Source organism: Gasterosteus aculeatus, chromosome 1 (assembly GCF_964276395.1).
Source record: "Gasterosteus aculeatus chromosome 1, fGasAcu3.hap1.1, whole genome shotgun sequence".
Classification (NCBI taxonomy): domain Eukaryota; kingdom Metazoa; phylum Chordata; class Actinopteri; order Perciformes; family Gasterosteidae; genus Gasterosteus; species Gasterosteus aculeatus.
Genome location: NC_135688.1, coordinates 1,334,700 through 1,354,432, shown reverse-complemented (window position 1 = coordinate 1,354,432; position 19,733 = coordinate 1,334,700). Strand labels below are relative to the sequence as shown.

The following is a 19,733-nucleotide window of genomic DNA, read 5'->3' as shown; positions in this document are numbered from 1 at the left end:
GTCACTGCCACAGCGGGCCGCCGTTGACTCGCTCCACAATGGACACATATTCCGGTGCATGTCTGGTGTGTCGTCACGTTGCAACGAAAGCCCCACGGAGACGTCCCGGGCTCTGCAAGATGCGACGCACACCGCAAACACCGGAGGGTCGCGCCGTGTACTCTTCGCTTGACCGCGTCCTTCCGCAGCCGAGGCTGCCCGAGGTGATGCACACAGTTTGCACATTTCCTTCCGCGAGAAAGCGGCGCTGCACGTACCTGCCCGTACACCTTCGGCATGGCCGACTCTCCGGGGCTCCGGCGGCTTCGATGTTGCGGATAAGCGCCGGAGTCCGGCCCGCCTGCAGCGGCTCTCGGAGCGGCCGGAGGCGGCAGCGAAGCCGCTTCGGCGGCGGCGGCGCCTCCGCCTCCGCCTCCTCCACCACCACCTCCACCACCAGCTCCTCCGTCCTGTAAACTCCTCATCGCTTCTATGGTGAAGAAGCCTCCGTGCGGCCGCTCGGCGTGCAGGTGGAGGTTAGAAGACGCGTGAATCCCGGCGAGCCAGAGGAGCCACACGCACAGCGACCGGGGGAGAGCGCGCTGCATCATCGCCATGTTTGTGCGTGCTCGGCCGGGTTAGATAAGACCGGAGACCTCCTTCTACTGGACGCTGGGCCGCCGCTGCTGCGTTCATGGACCGTAGGAATGCCGGAGAGAGCGAAGCAAAAACACTCCTGACGTCGTCTTGCGCGCACACGGTGACGCGCACAGACACGCACACAAAGGGCAGTTAAGGAGTCGCCGGTGCGCGACGAGACAATGGAGCAGGAGAAAAACACACAACGACGACAACAAAAAATCAAAGATCAAATATTTTATCACGTATTTATGTGGGGGGATCAGCCACCTCTATGTATGAGTATTATCGGATAATTCATTTATAGTCATTAATTAAATGTTAACAACCCTCAGTTTTAATAACACATTTATATTACAAGAATCTGAGAGCACGAACATTTAAAGGGCACACGTGAGCATTTAATTCACGTATTTTACCAATAATATTACTAATAATGATAAAAATAATAAATATTATTTGTATAATATCAATTTTGTAGTCTCTGTGTTTTCCTGACGCTCTATGAACCAGTCTCAATCAGGAATCAGGAATAAGGAAACATTTATTGCCAAAATATGTCAAACATTTGTCTTGGCGGTTGGTGCGTGCACAGACAGTGTAACAATAGACAACAAGACATCAGTACACAAGTAATACAATAAAGTCAAATGAAATGCTAATGAGATGGGTCAGTAGAATAAGGCTATGGGTTAGTGTAACACAAGATAATAAAGTTATAGAGTTAAAAATTTAAAATATTAAAAAAGTTATTATCAAGCATAAAGTGCACTAACGAACAAGTAACAAAGTGACGAGTGACGACAAAGTGATTCGTCCTGATCATCTATAGAGTGACACCATCAGAGAAAAAGGTGTTCTTCTTCTTCTCTGGCTCGTCATGGAGGCCACCGGGTCGAGGAACCTCCTTCAGCTCAGACTCCAGAGACCAGTCCACTGTGGACAGACTCAGGTCCTCCAGCAGAGACCAGTCCACTGTGGACAGACTCAGGTCCTCCAGCAGAGACCAGTCCACTGTGGACAGACTCAGGTCCTCCAGCAGAGACCAGTTCACTGTGGACAGATCCATGTCCTCCAGAAGAGACCAGTCCACTGTGGACAGACCAAGTTCCATCTTCAACTGCAGGCCTTGGACCTTCAGTTGGAGGTCCGAAGGACTCCTGAATAGTGACAGTGGGAACAAAGTCACGATATTTGATAAACAAAGCAGTTCACAGATTTCTGGTGCCTTAAATTGTCTTTCGATAAAGTATTATTGGGAAATTGTGATCCTTTTCTAATTAGCTCTGATTTAATGTGGCATTCAGGGGCATCACGACATGTTGCGCTGTTTGTAATTCATCATCACGGTTCAACATTAATACACAATATTGAACGTGTCTGAAGACACTAAACGGGTCTGTTTTCTGTATCCGTATTTTGCCAGCTCACCTATAAATTGCCTCTTTTTGGGTTAATAAACATAATCCACTTTGCTACAGCGGTGATCCGCAGTGAAAGCCGCCACCTCGGCAGCTTCATCCCGGATCTGCCCTCCGAGTAATCCCATCCATTTAATCCGCACCTCGACGGCGGTATTCTCATTCAAAAGAGACATTCTGCCATGTGCGATAAAGACGTGTATATATGTATATATATATAAATATATAGTGATACTTGAGAAATAAAAAACTTGGCAATATTTGCCAATATTAATATTTTTCTAATATATATATATATATATATATATATATATATATATATATTAGAAAAATATTTAATCTATATGTGTAAGCTGTTATGATACTTTTTCACTTTTGATTTGTGATTATGTTTGAAGGTACTTGGTAATGTTTAAAGAATGTTTGTTTAACAAATTTAAGTGTAAAAAAGATCTCGTTGACAAATAAAAAAAGTAAAAACTTTTAGATTTGAAAAAGAATACTCAATTGCTCTTCCATGATCTTTTTAATTCCCAATGTAAATATATTTCACCCTCCTTATGAACCTGACGAAATAAGAGACGTTTACATTTACGAGGAGCCATGAACGCAGCTTTTAAAAAAAGACTGGCAGTTATTTTGACCTAATTTAAAGTTACACATCGATGAGCTAATCACCCGATGACTGAAAACACCAGCTATGAAATAACGGACAGTTAACAGTTAATCTGATAAATGATTCTACGAAACGTTAAACTCTTCAACTCGGACCGTGTAAGTGGACGTTAGCGGCGGTTGCTATAGAAACCCCGAGTGCAGGTCGCTAGGGGCTAACGTTGCTAGCTAGCTATGCTGTTGAAAACAAAAACAGTAGCATTGTAAGTTAGCGGACAGCTAACTTGAGGTGAAACATGCTTACAGGCAAAGCTAGCCAACGTTAGATGTATTAGGAATATAAAGCTAACGTTAAATCAAATGCCAATTTATCAAGTACGCAAAGCCGCAAACATGACACATTTTTAACGTCCATAGCTAACGTAGCTATTTGACATTAGCTGTGTTATTAATATGAAGGTATTAGCTACTAGTTAGCTAAACAGCACCAATATAACGTTAGATAACGTTCTATCACACGTTTAAAAAGTCCAGAGGATTTTAATTGCTATCTTAACTAATGTTACACGTGAATATTATCACCTGTCACATATTATCCTACATTTTGAGAATCATAAGAAGCCAAAATTATAATTCCTGTCGCTGTCTGTGGAGGTAAATGCGACCCAGATAAAACTGACGAACAAATAATAAAATATCTTGATTATACGTTTGCAGAAACGTTACGTCACAATAATGGCCGAAAAGATGATTCCTCCGATATTAAACAAGAGGGCGTTGAACAATAATAAAGGCTCTAAACAAACAGACAAAGAGGTAAGAAAGTCTATCAATTTACAATTATCATTTTATTTGATAATAAGTGTGCCAGAGTCACTGTAATTCATTTAATATTTAAGCATAAAAGGATTAGACTAACAATTGTCTTCATTGTTGATTAATCTGTAGATTGTTTTCTGTCGTTTTACTGACATAGAAGAGTAGAGAAACATTTCTGAAGCTGGTATCAGATAGTGTAGAGTTTTCTTTTAAAATAATTCAGATCCTAATCAATCAACTACAATCACTTTTTAAATAGACTGAACAGACACCCACCAATCAAGCCAAATCTCCACCAAAGAAGAAGAAGCCTCCCTCGACATCATCCACTTTGGACTCAGCCGGTTTATTCGAGGCGACAGCTGCAGGTACACGCCACAGAACACCACCGAATGCTTCCTTATCAAAGCTTCCTTCACGTGAACACTGGAAGAAGTTATCGTCATTCAGTCACGTTCATTGTTTTTGGCCTTTGATTGAAATTTGCTTTGCTCTTTTTGCTCTGCTCTGTTTCAGGTGCGAGTGAAGACGTCAAGATGCTGCTGTCAACATTTTCTGAAGTGTTGAGGTACGTTATACTTCAATAACAAGATTGGATTTCCTAAAGTTTGATCCATAGTCACACACTCTACTAGAGGTTGTCCGATTTGCTGAAAAACCTTGGAAGAATGCCCTCGCAGGAGTAAGAAGTTCTCTTTTATTGAGCTGAAAGGTGAGCGAACGTTTCTGTTGTCCTGGCAACAGGGATTTGGGTTAATGGCTTAGAGAAGACGTCCGCTGACCTCCGACTGTGAAACGGAGAACCATTCAGTCGTTCAGTCGACTGATTTTAGTCGTTGCTATTTAAAAACATCTCACAAAAGTACAAACTCACCATTGGAGCCAGCTGGTCGCCCCTTCTCTCATCTTTTGCGTTAATTGAGTCACGTGGTGCTGGTTTAATGGGGATAAAGGTGTGTCCAAATCGGCCTCTGCGTGTGGCTTGCAGCGAGCGGACGGCGGACGAGGCCAACCAGATGAGGGAGCTGGACGGCATCCTGACCGAAGCCCAGAAGCTCGAGTCCGATCTGAGGGAGAGGAAGAAGCGCCTGAGGCAGATGCTGGCTCTGATTTCTGACAAACTGCAGGGCTGAGTCTGCTGCCTGGACGGTTACCTAGCAACACAGTTTGTGAATAACAACAAAATAATTTATTGTTTATCGTTCTGCTTATGTGATAGTCATATTGATTAATAAGTGACACTAATATTCGTAAGCTGTTATGAGTTTTGGTGAAAAACTTTTTGACTCTTTATGTAAAAGGTGTACATTTTTCTTCTGAAAGAAGACTAAAAATAAAATGTTGTTGTATTTAAAGTGTCAGACAGACGTCTACGTGTTTATTATTTAACGTCCTCCTTCTCCGCTTTATTCAGCTTCTCGGGTCTTTTTCATTTGTTTAAAAAGCCGTTTTTAGAGAAGTGGACAGCAGAGGGAGCAACGACACCCCACCGCCTCCCAAAAATATACTGACCAAAACTAGCACTGAGGAACAGTCAGAATTTGTTTGTGTTTTAGTTATTTACTTTCTAACTTTTTACTTTTCTACGTATTCATATAATATGAATTATTAGTACAATACATTAGCACAAGTAGAAATGAATCAATGCAAATAGACTGTGAATGTTTGAGGGAAGTTTTCTTTATTTAACATTTCATGCATGCTTTTAAAGATGTACATTATTATCATTATTATCGTTTGTGATCCATTAATCAATAAAAGTATTCACACACACTCTGCTGTGCATGTTGGCACCGAGCCGGAGCTGTGCGCTCACTTTATCAGCTCCTTGGGAAACACGGACGCGATAAAGATTCGCTGAACTCCAGCTGAGCTTTTACTTTTGTCCTCGCACTGTTCTTGATCCTCAGCCCCTCATACCAGCCACCCTCACGTTAACATGTATTTTTAATATAAATGTTTAAAAAAACGTTTCAAAAGTCAAAAGTTACTTACAAAACAGTTACAAAATGAATACAATTTTTTTTTTCATTCAATCTATACATTCATATCTGGGCAGTGACCTCAAACAACTTTGAGACGGACTATTTTTACATAGTCCATAACTGCTTTCCTCTCGTGTGATCCCCACGTTTACGCCGTGGCGCTGAACGTGCCGTGGAAGCCGTAGGGGATGTTGACGGGCACGGCGGCTCGGCCCAGCTCTGCAAAGGTCTTGGCATCTAAAACCAGAAGGAATGTGCTCTTGTCCTGGCGAAGAGAAGAAAGGAAAGCACATTTAGATGTGACGTCTCTCTGAGATATCTCTGAAGGTCTAGAGAAGCTAGAAGTAGAAGATCCCCCCCCCCCGCCCCCCCTTCCAGGTCCTCTCCTCCTTTTGGAACAAATACGGCGAGAAGCATTTTACATTTTTAAATTTCATTTGGCTTGTTAAGAATATGTCTGTTAGCTTAGTTTCATGCGTTGCTATGCTAGCTAGCTAACATAACAATGTTCCAAATTTAGAGAACAAACATCCGAGTACGAATGACTTGATGATGACTTGATCATGACAAACATCTCAAGTGTCTATGGGATCAAAAAACACATCTTCTCTCAGAAAAAAAAGTCTCTTGACGGTTAACCAAAAAGGGGGCGGGGCTTGTCATTAAAAAAACATTTTCTAGGCCTATCACCACTGACCTTATTGGGCGTGATGACCACAGACATGATAACGCCGTCGTCCTCCTCCGTGGCGTTAGGTGATGGCACAAACACGGGTTCGGAGGGATACAGCCCGGGTTCCTCCCACACCTGTGAGAGGGAACATCTGGGGATTACTCATCATTTCAGGTCCAGTGTCACATGTCAAGGTAGAGAATCAAACCGAACTTGCCTTCATGCGCTTCCCGCTGAGGTCCATCTTGATCAGCGAGTCTCCGACGAGATGTCTGAAGCCACAGCCGTAGAAGTAGCGGTAGGGGCGGGTGTTGTATTTGGTGTAGTTGATCTGAGGGAACTCCAGACCTCCGTATTCACTCAAATCCTCTCCGTGGAGGTCCTCGTGGGTGCAGAAGACCTAAACAAAGGGAGGAATAGAAGCAACGTGGTAACACTTACACGGAATAAATAAATGACAGTGTGTTTGGGTCCTGATGGCGGCCTACCTTGTTCTTGGCGAATCTCACAGAAGTGGCGCTGCCTTTCGGGTTCAGGTTCCTGCCGTAGGGCGTCTCTTGGTCCACATTCAGCGGCAGAACGAACCGCCGTGGGAAGACCCTGCACAAGGTGTTGTACACCTGAAGGAGCAACAGGAACATCTCTTCAGCCGCAAAAAAAACCTCGTAGCCCCAAAACCCCAGAAGCCACCGCGGTCCTTTAGTAGCAGTCCTCTACTCAACCCGCTCACCTCGTCAAGGGCTTCTCCAGACTTGCGCAGGTTCTGCACGTTGTAGTTGTTGATTGCCTCGCCGTCGTCTGAAGCGCACATGTCCAGGACCAGGAAGCCGTCCTCCTCATAGGCGTTGATCTGGTGTAAGGTCGACAGCGGCTTGGCGAGGTACTTGACGGCGCTCACCTGAGTAGCAGGAGGGGGGGGGTCGAAGAAAAGCAGAAGGATGAAAAATAGGTAAAGAGGACGCTGTGGAGAATTGGATTGGTCCGTGTTGGAAGACCTACCGTTCCCGTCTGCTTGTGGATCAGGTGGAAGATGGTGTTGAGGGTCGGGTCCCACAGGAAGCTGTCGCTGATGCTCTTCCCCCTCAGCTTCCCCGTCACAATCTTCAACAGGTCCATCTTGATGGGTTGCTCAATGAACACAACATAGTTCTCGGACATCGCTGTAAGTCATTTAGAAGATATTATACATTCTCATTACACAAGAGGAAATTGTGAAAACATGCTTTTCAAACAGAAAGATGTGCTCTGAGGACAGATTTTACTTTCAGATTCAGGGGAGACATGATGAGATGTATTTAACAAGATGTCTACATGTCACAGATCAAATGGTTCATCATTAGATGAACTGACCGTTCCTTTGTGTAAGGGCTCTAGTTACTCACCACATGATCAATTAGATAATATCAATGTTTACCAGCAATCATTTATTAAATGATTTGTTATCATAGCTCAAATAGTTTATGTGGAATCATTTTGTTCTCGCCGGGTCACCTTTTGAACTCCAACTCACAGTGCTGTGACTGAATTGGGACTGAATTGGGACCGATAACGGAAGCCCTAAGAAGATAAGCTGCTTTCTTTATCTTTAACTGGCCGATCCTCAAGTGCCGAGAGCGACGTCGCTGTATCCAATCAGCGCCTCCTCACGGGAAGACTCGGTAGAGTTTAAACTCTCTCTAACGTCGCCTCAGTCCAGGTCGAAGGCTTTCCATTCGAATCCGAGTTTCAGGCTCACCAAAGCTGTGGTAGTAGGACGGTTTGCTCTTGTCCGACGAGGGAATGGAGCATAGCACGGAAACCCCCTCCAGGGTGTCCTCGGCGGTCGCCTTGGTGGGCGGCACTTTGATGATGTTGTAGCTCGCTCCTGAGGAGAGACAGCGGTTAGCCTCCAGAGGACGACGCACTGAAGCCGACGGGTGGCGTCCGGTCTGGGACGTACCTTTGGCGCCGTAGGAGTTCCCCATGTTGTAGGTGGTGCCATCGGGTTCCGTGTGAGGGTGAGCGGTCGCTCCGTTCACCGCGATGAATTTGCTCCAGTCCACCTGAAAGGTTCAATGACAGGAAGTACTGAGAAAGGACGGGTTTAATCCGTCCACGGCTTCAACGCACGTCTTACCTTCTTGGTGGTCTTAAGGGTTTCAGGGTCCACCTTGTGCATGATGTTGGTCTCCGTACTGACGTAATAATCACCTTTGTAGGTCACAAAGCTCACGTTGGCGTTATCCGTGGGCTCTGAAGATGGGAGAGGAAAAGTTTGAAGACAGCTAGGAGAACCCCAACAATAACTTGTCTTTAAATAACGAAACCGAACAAATGATGTGTTTTGATCAAAAACACCATCATGAATATTAATAATACTGAAATCAAACAATGAAGCAAATAAGCGATAACACACTCGGCAATTCGAATCGGGAGAGGAAGCGCTGGAAGAAGTTCTTGCAGGGGTCCGGCATGGTGATGGTGCCGAACTCGGACACGACGATGCGGTTGTGCTCCTTGTTGGCCGTGAAGCTGTCACTGGACAGGAAGCGGCTCTTGTAGGTCACCCTGCCCTCGGCTATCTTGAACTGGTGCAGCAGGGCCATGCCGTCGAACCAGTGGTTGAACCTGGAGGGCAGAGAGGAGACGGGTCAACTTTTGGTTCTTTTTGGTGTTCTCTTTCTCAAAGCATTGAGCAAACGCTCACTTCTGGTTTCCAATCTCGAACTTGCCGGGCCCGTTCCTCAGGAAGCTCCCTCGGATCCACACCGGGATGCTGCCTGTGATGTCGGTGCCGATGGGCTCGGGGGTGTCCTCCACCGAGCTCACGATCTTCTCGATGCACGGCAGTCCATGCACGTCCGTGAAGTGCTTGATGATCTTCCTGGACTTGGACTTGGTGGCTGCTGCGGAAAAGAGAAAGTCACATTATTCAGAAGAAGAAGAAGGAGAAGAAGGATTGCTGAGGAATGGAGGAGGTGTGAGGTTTACCCGGAGCACGGCGCTGTTCCTTTGGGAGGTGGTCCATGGCTGCTGCTGGAGTCTCTGGAGCGTGTGGATCTTCTCCAACAAAGACTCAGCTTTATACCGTCCTCCAGCCTGCCCCCCTCGCCCCCTCACCATCTCTCCTCCCACCCCAGAGAAATCAGGACGGATAAGTTGGCGAGCACGATTTCACACTTACATAAGCCTCTATGAAACAGAAGTACGTTGTAATCACAAGATGAAACCAGTGGTCACTTATTCACTGAGACGATTTGTGGATCAAACCCTAAAATAAAGCGTGTGTACTTATTTTAAGCTCCTTTACATAACTTCTGTACCAGCAAAGTGCATCAACCAAAAAGTCTGCAAAGGCATCAAATAGTCTTTGAACCGATTGAAATGAAAAGAACACGTTAATTTCTATAATCTAAATGACCCATTTGGATTTAGATATCGCTTTCGCTCTACCTGACCTGCATGTCTGTGACCTTTGAGAGGGACCCGTGTCTTGTACTGTGAGTGAACTGATCCACCCCTCAGGGCCCCCACAGGGGCCATAAAGCGTTTACTACTCCTCTTTATGAGCCATGTACATCAAATGACTTCTTCAGAGCCGGTGGCAAGGAATAATATCTGAACTCAACGCACAACCCAGTTAGCAGGCTGTAATTGTTCCAGAAATAGACCAATAGCAAAGATGAAATCAAGTTGTATTCTTCCATAAAGATTTCAGTCACAAATAAGATGGAGACGCTGCTGCTGCCGGGAACAGAAACCTTCGTTCCACCCGGAGCTCCGTCTGCAGGTCTCTGGTCTCTGCTGGAGGATCCTGGTCTGTCCACAGTAGACTGGTCTCTGCTGGAGGATCCTGGTCTGTCCACAGTAGACTGGTCTCTGCTGGAGGATCATGGTCTGTCCACAGTAGACTGGTCTCTGCTGGAGGATCCTGGTCTGTCCACAGTAGACTGGTCTCTGCTGGAGGATCCTGGTCTGTCCACAGTAGACTGGTCTCTGCTGGAGGATCATGGTCTGTCCACAGTAGACTGGTCTCTGCTGGAGGATCATGGTCTGTCCACAGTAGACTGGTCTCTGCTGGAGGATCATGGTCTGTCCACAGTAGACTGGTCTCTGCTGGAGGATCCTGGTCTGTCCACAGTAGACTGGTCTCTGCTGGAGAATCCTGGTCTGTCCACAGTAGACTGGTCTCTGCTGGAGGATCTTCTGGTGAACCTGCATGATTTCATCCGAGGTCACCACAAGCCTGCTGGCCTTACAATAAACCCACAAATATGAGAGTGGCATCAATCGGCTCGTCTTATTTATCCGCATTAACCTTGATTTCCCAAAATGTCAAAGTATTCCTTTAAGGAAAGAAACCCTGAGTTCTGTGGCGAGGCCGTTTTCAGGTCCTCAAGCAGAACTTTATTCTAGATTATGTCAGCTTGGAAATTCCCACAAAAACATCAGAGTGGGGATAATGGAACGCGATTAAAGAAGCGTATCTGGGGCAGTTGAAGAGTTTCTCTGAGCAAAGCTGCGGCGTGTCAACACTGCATATTCCCCCCAATAAACCCGGCTTCCCATCGTTTTCACATATAGGCTTTAGTTTGATTTCTGCCGTCTTCGTAAGAAAGAGGAAACGTAAATATTAAGCAGTGGAGGAAGTTGAAACAATCGCAGCAGGTTCATTTCCACAGCTTTGTCTTATGGATCTGTGGTTGATAGAAGATGACGATAACCAGCAGCTTTCTTTTATATAAATAAACTAGTTTTCTCTGATTTTGGTTTCCTTTGGGACACTTTGACCACAGAAATCCCCACTTGGCTGAATGGAACAAGAGCAGCTTGTATCTGGTACTGCACACGCACAACGAGCTCACTGTTTGTTGTTGTGTTTATTTCAGTGACTTGGGGATAAGTGTCCTGTGTAAATCAATTACCCCGAGTTGCTCTGGGACAGAATATTTTACTTCATGCAAAGTGTCATGCCAATGTTCAGAAATCTCCTTGAACCAATGGATCAGACGCAGAAGGTCGGCTTCTCACGTTCCTTCAACGCGCGGCTCTGGTTTCCTCAAATACAATTCAATTAATAAATAAACAAACAATAAAAATCTTTGCCCGTCGCCATCTTGGATAGTCACACATATCCAACTATGCATACAGACATACATGCATATATATTCAACTCTTTTAACTAATTTAACGACACATATCCTCGCCAGAACAACAGGTGGAGTCACGTGTTTTGTTGAAGACGACCTGGAGAGTCACGTCTTTGTGTGTGGAAGTCGCTGGTTGCTTTATTTATTGATCATAGACTTTATTGCCCCGTGCATCCACACTGCTGCTCTTCATCAAGGACACATTTGTCCCGTATTTTCCTCCACAACTTTGTTCCCCTCGTTTGTGGAGATCTCCCTCCATGAATCAGAGGCCATCCGGCGTCCTAATAGTCCCCCAATGACGGCTTGTACAAGCGCTCATATTTACACATTTCTTCCCACAAAAGCTCTTCAATCTGATCCGTTCTCTCGTAAACGTTCTTCCTTTTAATAACGGCCGTATTGTGCTGTGAAAACGGGGATGTGAGACTCCGTAAAGGACGTAGTCAGCGGACCAATCACAGCCTGGTGCTGCAGGACGCTACGTAGCTTTAGACGCTAGTCTAGAAAAATGGGTCGACGCACGCGAGGAGGTGTGAAAAGACACGCAAAGGACACGCAAGGGACACGCAAGGGACACGCAAGGTCTTGCTCTAATATCTGTATTATCTTCAGGTGAGCTCCCAGTCACGTTCAGGGTGAGCTCAGGTGTATCAGAGGGTGGGACCGGGGTCACGGCAGCTGTGTTCTCTCACACACACACACACGTGTGGAGCTCAGGTTCTTTTTTTTCCGCCACATAACAATTCAAAGTTCGATATTCACGCCCTTTATTGTCGGGGGGAAAACATCGTCATTCACAGCAGTTACTACAGGAACCGAATTCTCTATAGTAACAATACTGCAGTCCTTCAAAATAAAGTTTGTGGTCACAGGAAACTGTTCCGTTCCGTCCAAGCAACACAAATACTGAGTTTGACTTAACTAATTACTTCGCTAAGCTTTGGAAAAGATTGAGGTTTGGGTTAAAATATCTATGTAAGTGTTTTATGGCTTAAGTAAGTAAGTGATAACGGAAGTCACGACACAAATAAATCAACATCGACACATGAATTCAGCCCTGAACATCCATCCATCCTGCAACGTCCATCTGGCGCGTTGCTTTGTACTCGTATGAGTCCGTGTCGCATTGATAAACGTCTTTATGCCCTTTTTAATCTCTCAGTCAGCCAGTTTAGCCGCTGACTGATGGAAGATAGAAGCTTCCCTGATAAGGAAGTATTCCCTGATAAACGAGACGTTTCCTGTTCTTTTATGCCAACGCTGAGGGTTTAGTTCCCCTTTAGTACTGAATTTTGCTGACATTTATTGCAACAGAATATTAGATGTATTTATGAGCCATAAAACAGAAAATGCTGAGTGTAATTTTCAGAAAAAAAATGGTTTTCAATAAAATAATTGGTGCGACAATTTATTGCAAAACTGAATTAGTAGATAAATTAACATTAATAATATGTGAAACACAACTTTGTTCTACTTTTTCAATATTTTTAGCAAAACCCCTCATAATATGCTCTACGTTACTAATTCATTTTATTTTCCTTTGGGCTCTGAGTATTACACTTTATAATTTTACTCTAGTATTGCACTTTTCCGTTTTAGTGGAAATTTGTATTTCATTTATTTACCTCACTTTTATTGCTGTTGCATTCTACTTTACAATATTGTCAGTATTATTTATTTGACACTTAACAATTGTTGTTATGTTGTTCATTTGTATTATTTTTCCTCTTTTTGAACTTTTCTTCGAGGTGAATAACTTTTCACTGTGTAATAAGTAACACTATTGGTGTATGAAATGGATATGCATATGTAATGGGTCCAAACAATAACAATTAGGAAATATCAAACAACGTACAAAAAAATCCAATCCAAAAACCCGACTGATTCTGTGTGTTTGTCACTCTAAAAAGCCCAACTTCAAATTTGTTGCCCTAACATCTTTTTTTGAGTTAAGACAACAAATACCTTTGAAAAAAGTTGAACTAACTCAGTGTGCAACCCACTGAAACCTTTAAGTAGAGACAACTTGGTATGGTGGTTTAGGCATCTTCTGTGGTAACACACAAGATGTTGTGCTAAAAATAGCATCTCAGCTGAGGAGCCGCTGCTCTCTGCAACCAACCAGGCCACAGGGCCCATTGACGCCCACAGTGTCTCCTGCTCCCACCAACAAACTCCCATAGCCATGCGTTTGCGGTACACATTTTAAGTAATTCAGAAGGGGTTCATGAACCCGGGGCCCAGTGCTCTGCCTGGGTTTGGGCCTTAAAGAATTGTTTGCTGAAATAGCCTGCCATGGCTATGTATGGATTTACACAGGGGACTGAAATCTCGCTATTTGTTTTATGATGCCATTTTTACAATTGTAAAGGCAAATGTACTATGTGTTATAATGTACAGTGGCCCAAACAACAACATGATATTGGAACCAGCATTAATGTTAATGTTAGTTAATGTTGGTGGAAGTGACGCAGATGTTGGTGGAAGTGACGCAGATGTTGGTGGAAGTGAAGCAGGTGTTGGTGGAAGTGACGCAGGTGTTGGTGGAAGTGACGCAGATGTTGGTGGAAGTGAAGCAGGTGTTGGTGGAAGTGACGCAGGTGTTGATGGAAGTGACGCAGGTGTTGGTGGAAGTGAAGCAGGTGTTGGTGGAAGTGAAGCAGGTGTTGATGGAAGTGACGCAGGTGTTGGTGGAAGTGACGCAGGTGTTGGTGGAAGTGAAGCAGGTGTTGATGGAAGTGAAGCAGGTGTTGGTGGAAGTGAAGCAGGTGTTGATGGAAGTGAAGCAGGTGTTGATGGAAGTGACGCAGGTGTTGGTGGAAGTGACGCAGGTGTTGGTGGAAGTGAAGCAAGTGTTGGTTGAAGTGAAGCAGATGTTGATGGAAGGGAAGCAGATGTTGGTGGAAGTGACACAGATGTTGGTGGAAGTGAAGCAGATGTGGATGGAAGTGAAGCAGGTGTTGGTGGAAGTGAAGCAGGTGTTGGTGAAACTGAAGCAGGTGTTGGTTGAAGTGAAGCAGATGTTTGTGGAAGTGACGCAGATGTTGGTGGAAGTGACGCAGATGTTGGTGGAAGTGACGCAGGTGTTGGTGGAAGTGAAGCAGATGTTGATGGAAGTGAAGCAGGTGTTGATGGAAGTGAAGCAGATGTTGGTGGAAGTGACGCAGGTGTTGGTGGAAGTGACGCAGATGTTGGTGGAAGTGAAGCAGGTGTTGGTGGAAGTGACGCAGGTGTTGATGGAAGTGACGCAGGTGTTGGTGGAAGTGAAGCAGGTGTTGGTGGAAGTGAAGCAGGTGTTGATGGAAGTGACGCAGGTGTTGGTGGAAGTGACGCAGGTGTTGGTGGAAGTGAAGCAGGTGTTGATGGAAGTGAAGCAGGTGTTGGTGGAAGTGAAGCAGGTGTTGATGGAAGTGAAGCAGGTGTTGATGGAAGTGACGCAGGTGTTGGTGGAAGTGACGCAGGTGTTGGTGGAAGTGAAGCAAGTGTTGGTTGAAGTGAAGCAGATGTTGATGGAAGGGAAGCAGATGTTGGTGGAAGTGACACAGATGTTGGTGGAAGTGAAGCAGATGTGGATGGAAGTGAAGCAGGTGTTGGTGGAAGTGAAGCAGGTGTTGGTGAAACTGAAGCAGGTGTTGGTTGAAGTGAAGCAGATGTTTGTGGAAGTGACGCAGATGTTGGTGGAAGTGACGCAGATGTTGGTGGAAGTGACGCAGGTGTTGGTGGAAGTGAAGCAGATGTTGATGGAAGTGAAGCAGGTGTTGATGGAAGTGAAGCAGATGTTGGTGGAAGTGACGCAGATGTTGGTGGAAGTGACGCAGGTGTTGGTGGAAGTGAAGCAGGTGTTGGTGGAAGTGAAGCAGATGTTGATGGAAGTGAAGCAGGTGTTGGTGGAAGTGAAGCAGTTGTTGGTGGAAGTGAAGCAGGTGTTGGTGGAAGTGAAGCAGGTGTTGGTGGAAGTGAAGCAGGTGTTGGTGGAAGTGAAGCAGGTGTTGGTGGAAGTGAAGCAGTTGTTGGTGGAAGTGAAGCAGGTGTTGGTGGAAGTGAAGCAGGTGTTGGTGGAAGTGAAGCAGGTGTTGGTGGAAGTGACGCAGGTGTTGGTGGAAGTGAAGCAGGTGTTGGTGGAAGTGAAGCAGGTGTTGGTGGAAGTGACGCAGGTGTTGGTGGAAGTGAAGCAGGTGTTGGTGGAAGTGACGCAGGTGTTGGTGGAAGTGAAGCAGGTGTTGATGGAAGTGACGCAGGTGTTGGTGGAAGTGACGCAGGTGTTGGTGGAAGTGAAGCAGGTGTTGATGGAAGTGAAGCAGGTGTTGGTGGAAGTGAAGCAGGTGTTGGTGGAAGTGACGCAGGTGTTGGTGGAAGTGACGCAGGTGTTGGTGGAAGTGAAGCAGGTGTTGGTGGAAGTGACGCAGGTGTTGGTGGAAGTGAAGCAGGTGTTGGTGGAAGTGACGCAGGTGTTGGTGGAAGTGAAGCAGGTGTTGGTGGAAGTGAAGCAGATGTTGGTCCTGGTACTTTGCATCTCCCCTGCCAGTGGTCTTAATATTGATAAAATAAGTATTCAAAACTATTAACCATACTTTACCTGACGGAAATAGTTTCTTAAAAGACTAAAAACACTGTGGTTTATTCCTTAAACTCGGCTCGTGCGGGCCCCCTGGTGGCCGAGTGGAAACCTCAAATAAATGAATTCAAATACTGATTTAGAATTAGAATAATATATTTTTTATATAAATGTTTTCATACGTGGCTGTGATGTGGTGCTCACTTATACAATCGTAAACGCTGCAATGGATTTGTGATGCGTTTTGAAGATTTTCAGCAATATGTTTGTGAATGTGTGAGGGAAGTGAGGCGGACACATCTGCAGCTGAGGAGCACAAACACGCACGCGTAGGGAAACCTGTAGGTGTAACACCGGTAAGTTGCCACGAGTGAGCGAGGTCTTTCTCCAACGCCCCCAAGGCTCTTCCTAAATTCGTGGACTGAAGGGATTCGGGGATCTTCACACGATGATTCCCACGTGTCATATTGTGCGTTGTCATCAATAAAGAAGGTCTCACCCAGAGAGAAAAGGTCACACCCACTTCTGGCCCTCGTTCGATTGGACACAGACACATCTGGCGATTCTATATAAACGTACTCTTATTTGAAACGTTCAGGGGACAATAGATGCAACGGGGTTGTTAGTTGTTTGCACGAGGGAAACGTTTAATTTGTAGAAACCGAAGCACGAAAAGCTTCCGTCGTTCGGCCACTTCCGTGTTGGTGCCGCGCGCTGCGCTCACGAGACGACAGCAAATCCGGTTTAACTGATTTCATACATCGCGAGCGCCCCGTGACGTCATTCAGGGTCTCGGCGTGAAGCTGGTCTAAAGGTGCAATCCAGGTACGCGAAGCTGTTTGTCCTTTTGTTTGTCCGTCCCAGCAGTACATGCGTCCGATAAATGACCCGAACTACAAGTTCTGAGAGGCGGATTATTTCATGTTCCACCATTTATAGATAAACTGTGAATATTAACCTTGATCAACTAGCGACTCAAGACCCGATAAACTTTCATTGGTATTATTGTTTTAACAAGTGAAAACAACAAATCGGTCAAACGCGGATTTTAAATGGTATTAATGAGTGTATATGAACAGGGATCAGAATCGACTTGTTCTCCACCTGCCCCCCACCCATGGACTCCACCGGCTGCACCCCCGTTAAATGCATCTGTACGTGCTCGGATACTTTCTACTTTGAAGGTAAAAGGTGTTTAAATTCTAGTAGTTTTATATGGTATCACATATTGTGTAGTTAATGGTACCTCATATTGTGTAGTTAATGGTACCTCATATTGTGTAGTTAATGGTACCTCATATTGTGTAGTTAATGGTACCTCATATTGTGTAGTTCATTTTATCGTGGTTCAGTCCATCATGCTGCTGTTTTCATGACGTCTTTATACCTTCTCTTTTGCCCCTGTCCTCGAGGTGAAGTGGGGACAGCAGAGACAGGTGTGTCCCCTTCCTCTCCCCACAAAGTACCACCAAGGTGTCAGTTAAGTGCAGCTGGATTCAACCTGCTTGTTTCTCCTCACGCAGATGTGGAAGAAGACACATTCACCATGTCCATGTGTAAGAGCCGCTGGGTCCGAAGCGAGGACAACAAGTTCCTGCATCTGACCACCGACGGGCAGTTTCAGGTCCAGAACTTAACCGAGTTACCCCGCGGTAAAATGCCCCCATCCTTACGTATACGTGTATGTCGATACATATGCATCAATATATGTACATAGGTTTGTGTGGCCAGTATATATATGTACATACACATACAGTATATATCTATATATCAAACGTTTTAGAACACCCCCATTTTCCCAGTTTTTATTGAAAAACAGAAATTAACAAAGGAAGACAAACAGAGCAAAACTACCCTTAAAAGTGAAGGTATTTCCTACTGAGAAAGCCGACGTGTCAGTGAGGAGTTTCCTACACCATCAAAACATCGGCCAAATTACCCGTTTTTTCAGGTTTTATGAGCAAATACAGAATCCCTTTGTGTTCATTTCTAAAGCCGCATTAAGACACACGTCACTTTATTTAAGACGCTGTGCTACTTGCAAGTCGCTGTGTTGTGCCAGACTCTCAATAAAGTTAGAAAAAAAAGCCTTTACGGCAAACCCACGGTCATGAAGATACTCATAAAGTTACGTGGAATCTGTTGCTAAACACCCAACTGAGATCGGCTTGTGCCGTTCTGAAAAAGGGTTCGACCACCGACCACAATTTGCACCTGGCGTCACTCGATTTGTGTCATACAGGTGCATCACGGAGAAAAGCAACAGGGTGATCTGGGTGGTATCTGTTTATACTTCTCATCCAACCACAATCAAACCCACTACGACAACAAGCCAAAAGGAAACAGGAACAACGAGGCTATTTTTAAAATGTTAAGTAGACTAGAAAGCACAGATATTTGCGTGAAAATGTAAGGAGCAAAAGCAAAAGGTTGCTGAAAAAGAAATACTCCAGTAAAGTATAGATACCCAAAGATTATACTTAAGTAAGGTAAAGTATTTGTACTTCATTACTTCGTTACTAAGGTAAGAACTTGGTTAGGAGACGGGGGGTGAAGGAGGGAAGCGAGGACGATCGAGGGGAAGTCAGTGGGACGCGAGTAGGAGGCGGGTTTCACAAAGAGGAGCGTATGTCTGCTATTTTTTTGGTAAAATGCTAGTTTGATAACTCAAAACTTTTAGATTACATTTTGTTAAACAAAACGATTCCATGAATTATTCTCCATCTCCAATTGTTCATTTGGTCAATACTTTGATTTCAGAGTAAATTTAGGAATTAAGCTGTGTACATTACAATAAAAAACTGGAGAATTTGAGGTGTTCTAAAACTTTTGACCAGTGTGTATGTATATGGAAATACATATCTCTTAGTAAAGTGCTCTTTTTCCCTTACGCTTGTGCATTGTTTTACTTTTTTCTTTTTAGAGAAGTTCCAAATCCAGGTCTACAGGGATTCCACCTCTCAACGGGGGCAAACGGGGAGGGCCGTGATACTGTACATGAAGAGCGGGAGGGAGAACATGGTGGTGTGCTGCGATGACAACCACAAAATCTGCTCCAGGAGGATGGTGAGTACCAGTGCAGACCTGTCCTAGCCCCAAAAAGTACCAGGCCTCTGTGGCACCCCGTTGGCATAAGGCCAGAGAAGTCGCCCCCTGCTGGTCAGGAGAGAGAATGCAGCGGATAAAGCAGGGGACGCTTTGGGGCGGGGCTACTTGCTGATTGACAGGTTTTGCAAACCGGTCTGACTCGTGTCACTCCTGTAGGAAACTCTGCCGAAGGACATCGAGGACGACAGCCACCCCGCGTTGTTCTACATGAGGCAACTGTCGACTGACAGGTTTGAGTTTGAGTCTTCCTCCTACAAGTCCGAGTACCTGGGATTCGAGCCCGACGGGGACAACCCCTCCCACAACAAGCTGGTCCTTCACAAAAAAAATCAAACTGAAGTGGACTTTCGTGGCATTGTGTTAGTGTGATTTTTTTTTTTTAATGGCAACCTGCTGCATTTTATTCATTTAAATGGAAGTAAATCACAACTTACTTTGAACGTTTTAAATGTTAAATAAAATGTCTCAACTGACCAAAGTTTTATTTCTGTAATATTGAATCATGCCAGTTTGTTTTTATGGAAGTAGATCCCAGTATTTAAGCTTTTAAAAGTTAAATACTTTTAATTTTTTATCACACTTGTGTTTCTTCTGTTTTCCTCAAGTTTAAAGTCACCGGTTAAATTGATGTTATTTTTTTCCTTTCTCTAATGGAGATTTTTATATTTTATTTAGAATAGATACATTTTCTATTTGTCTAGAAAAAACGTTCTCTTTTGTCATTGTAAGCATTGTTCATTGGTAACAAACACATGCAGTGCGCAATAAATAACCTTTTCAGTCTCTGTCATTGTGGAACTTTGTGAA

At 44.7% G+C, this 19,733-nt stretch overlaps 4 protein-coding genes across 9 annotated transcripts in view; 2 read left to right on the top strand and 2 right to left on the bottom strand.

Moving 5' to 3' along the window:
* sorl1 (sortilin-related receptor, L(DLR class) A repeats containing) overlaps window positions 1–1,713 on the bottom strand; it is a 31,769-nt gene extending 30,056 nt beyond the window's left edge. The window contains exon 1 of the mRNA XM_078106644.1: window positions 258–1,713. Within this exon, the coding sequence (XP_077962770.1) occupies window positions 258–596 (339 nt within the window). The 5' untranslated portion in view covers window positions 597–1,713. The remainder of the gene's footprint in view (window positions 1–257) is intronic.
* An 897-nt stretch (window positions 1,714–2,610) lies between these two features.
* tex12 (testis expressed 12) lies at window positions 2,611–4,834 on the top strand. Its single transcript, XM_078106636.1, has 5 exons — window positions 2,611–2,813; window positions 3,372–3,470; window positions 3,733–3,841; window positions 3,990–4,041; window positions 4,462–4,834. The coding sequence occupies exons 1-5, from the start codon at window positions 2,775–2,777 to the stop codon at window positions 4,604–4,606; spliced, it is 444 nt and encodes a 147-aa protein (XP_077962762.1). The 5' UTR covers window positions 2,611–2,774; the 3' UTR covers window positions 4,607–4,834.
* A 299-nt stretch (window positions 4,835–5,133) lies between these two features.
* On the bottom strand, window positions 5,134–9,739 carry LOC120829416 (carotenoid-cleaving dioxygenase, mitochondrial). 2 transcript variants are annotated; one of them, XM_040193484.2, is made up of 12 exons: window positions 9,102–9,739; window positions 8,818–9,016; window positions 8,527–8,738; window positions 8,248–8,363; window positions 8,071–8,173; window positions 7,867–7,995; window positions 7,131–7,291; window positions 6,862–7,029; window positions 6,620–6,751; window positions 6,349–6,531; window positions 6,156–6,266; window positions 5,134–5,723 (listed from the first exon to the last, which is right to left on the bottom strand). In XM_040193484.2, the coding sequence occupies exons 1-12, from the start codon at window positions 9,136–9,138 to the stop codon at window positions 5,607–5,609; spliced, it is 1,668 nt and encodes a 555-aa protein (XP_040049418.1). In that variant the 5' UTR covers window positions 9,139–9,739; the 3' UTR covers window positions 5,134–5,606. The 2 variants fall into 2 exon arrangements, with proteins under 2 accessions (XP_040049418.1, XP_040049427.1); XM_040193493.2 differs by having other exon boundaries at window positions 8,818–9,013; window positions 9,102–9,234.
* A 6,389-nt stretch (window positions 9,740–16,128) lies between these two features.
* On the top strand, window positions 16,129–19,711 carry LOC144410349 (interleukin-18-like). Of its 5 annotated transcripts, none has more exons than XM_078106587.1 (6): window positions 16,129–16,643; window positions 16,898–17,002; window positions 17,237–17,254; window positions 17,342–17,470; window positions 18,742–18,884; window positions 19,083–19,711. In XM_078106587.1, exons 2-6 carry the CDS (start codon window positions 16,936–16,938, stop codon window positions 19,293–19,295), a joined length of 570 nt encoding a protein of 189 aa, XP_077962713.1. In that variant the 5' UTR covers window positions 16,129–16,643; window positions 16,898–16,935; the 3' UTR covers window positions 19,296–19,711. The 5 variants fall into 5 exon arrangements, with proteins under 5 accessions (XP_077962713.1, XP_077962708.1, XP_077962720.1 ...); XM_078106582.1 differs by having other exon boundaries at window positions 17,231–17,254; XM_078106583.1 differs by having other exon boundaries at window positions 16,637–16,817; window positions 17,231–17,254.
* The last annotated feature ends 22 nt before the right edge of the window (window positions 19,712–19,733 follow it).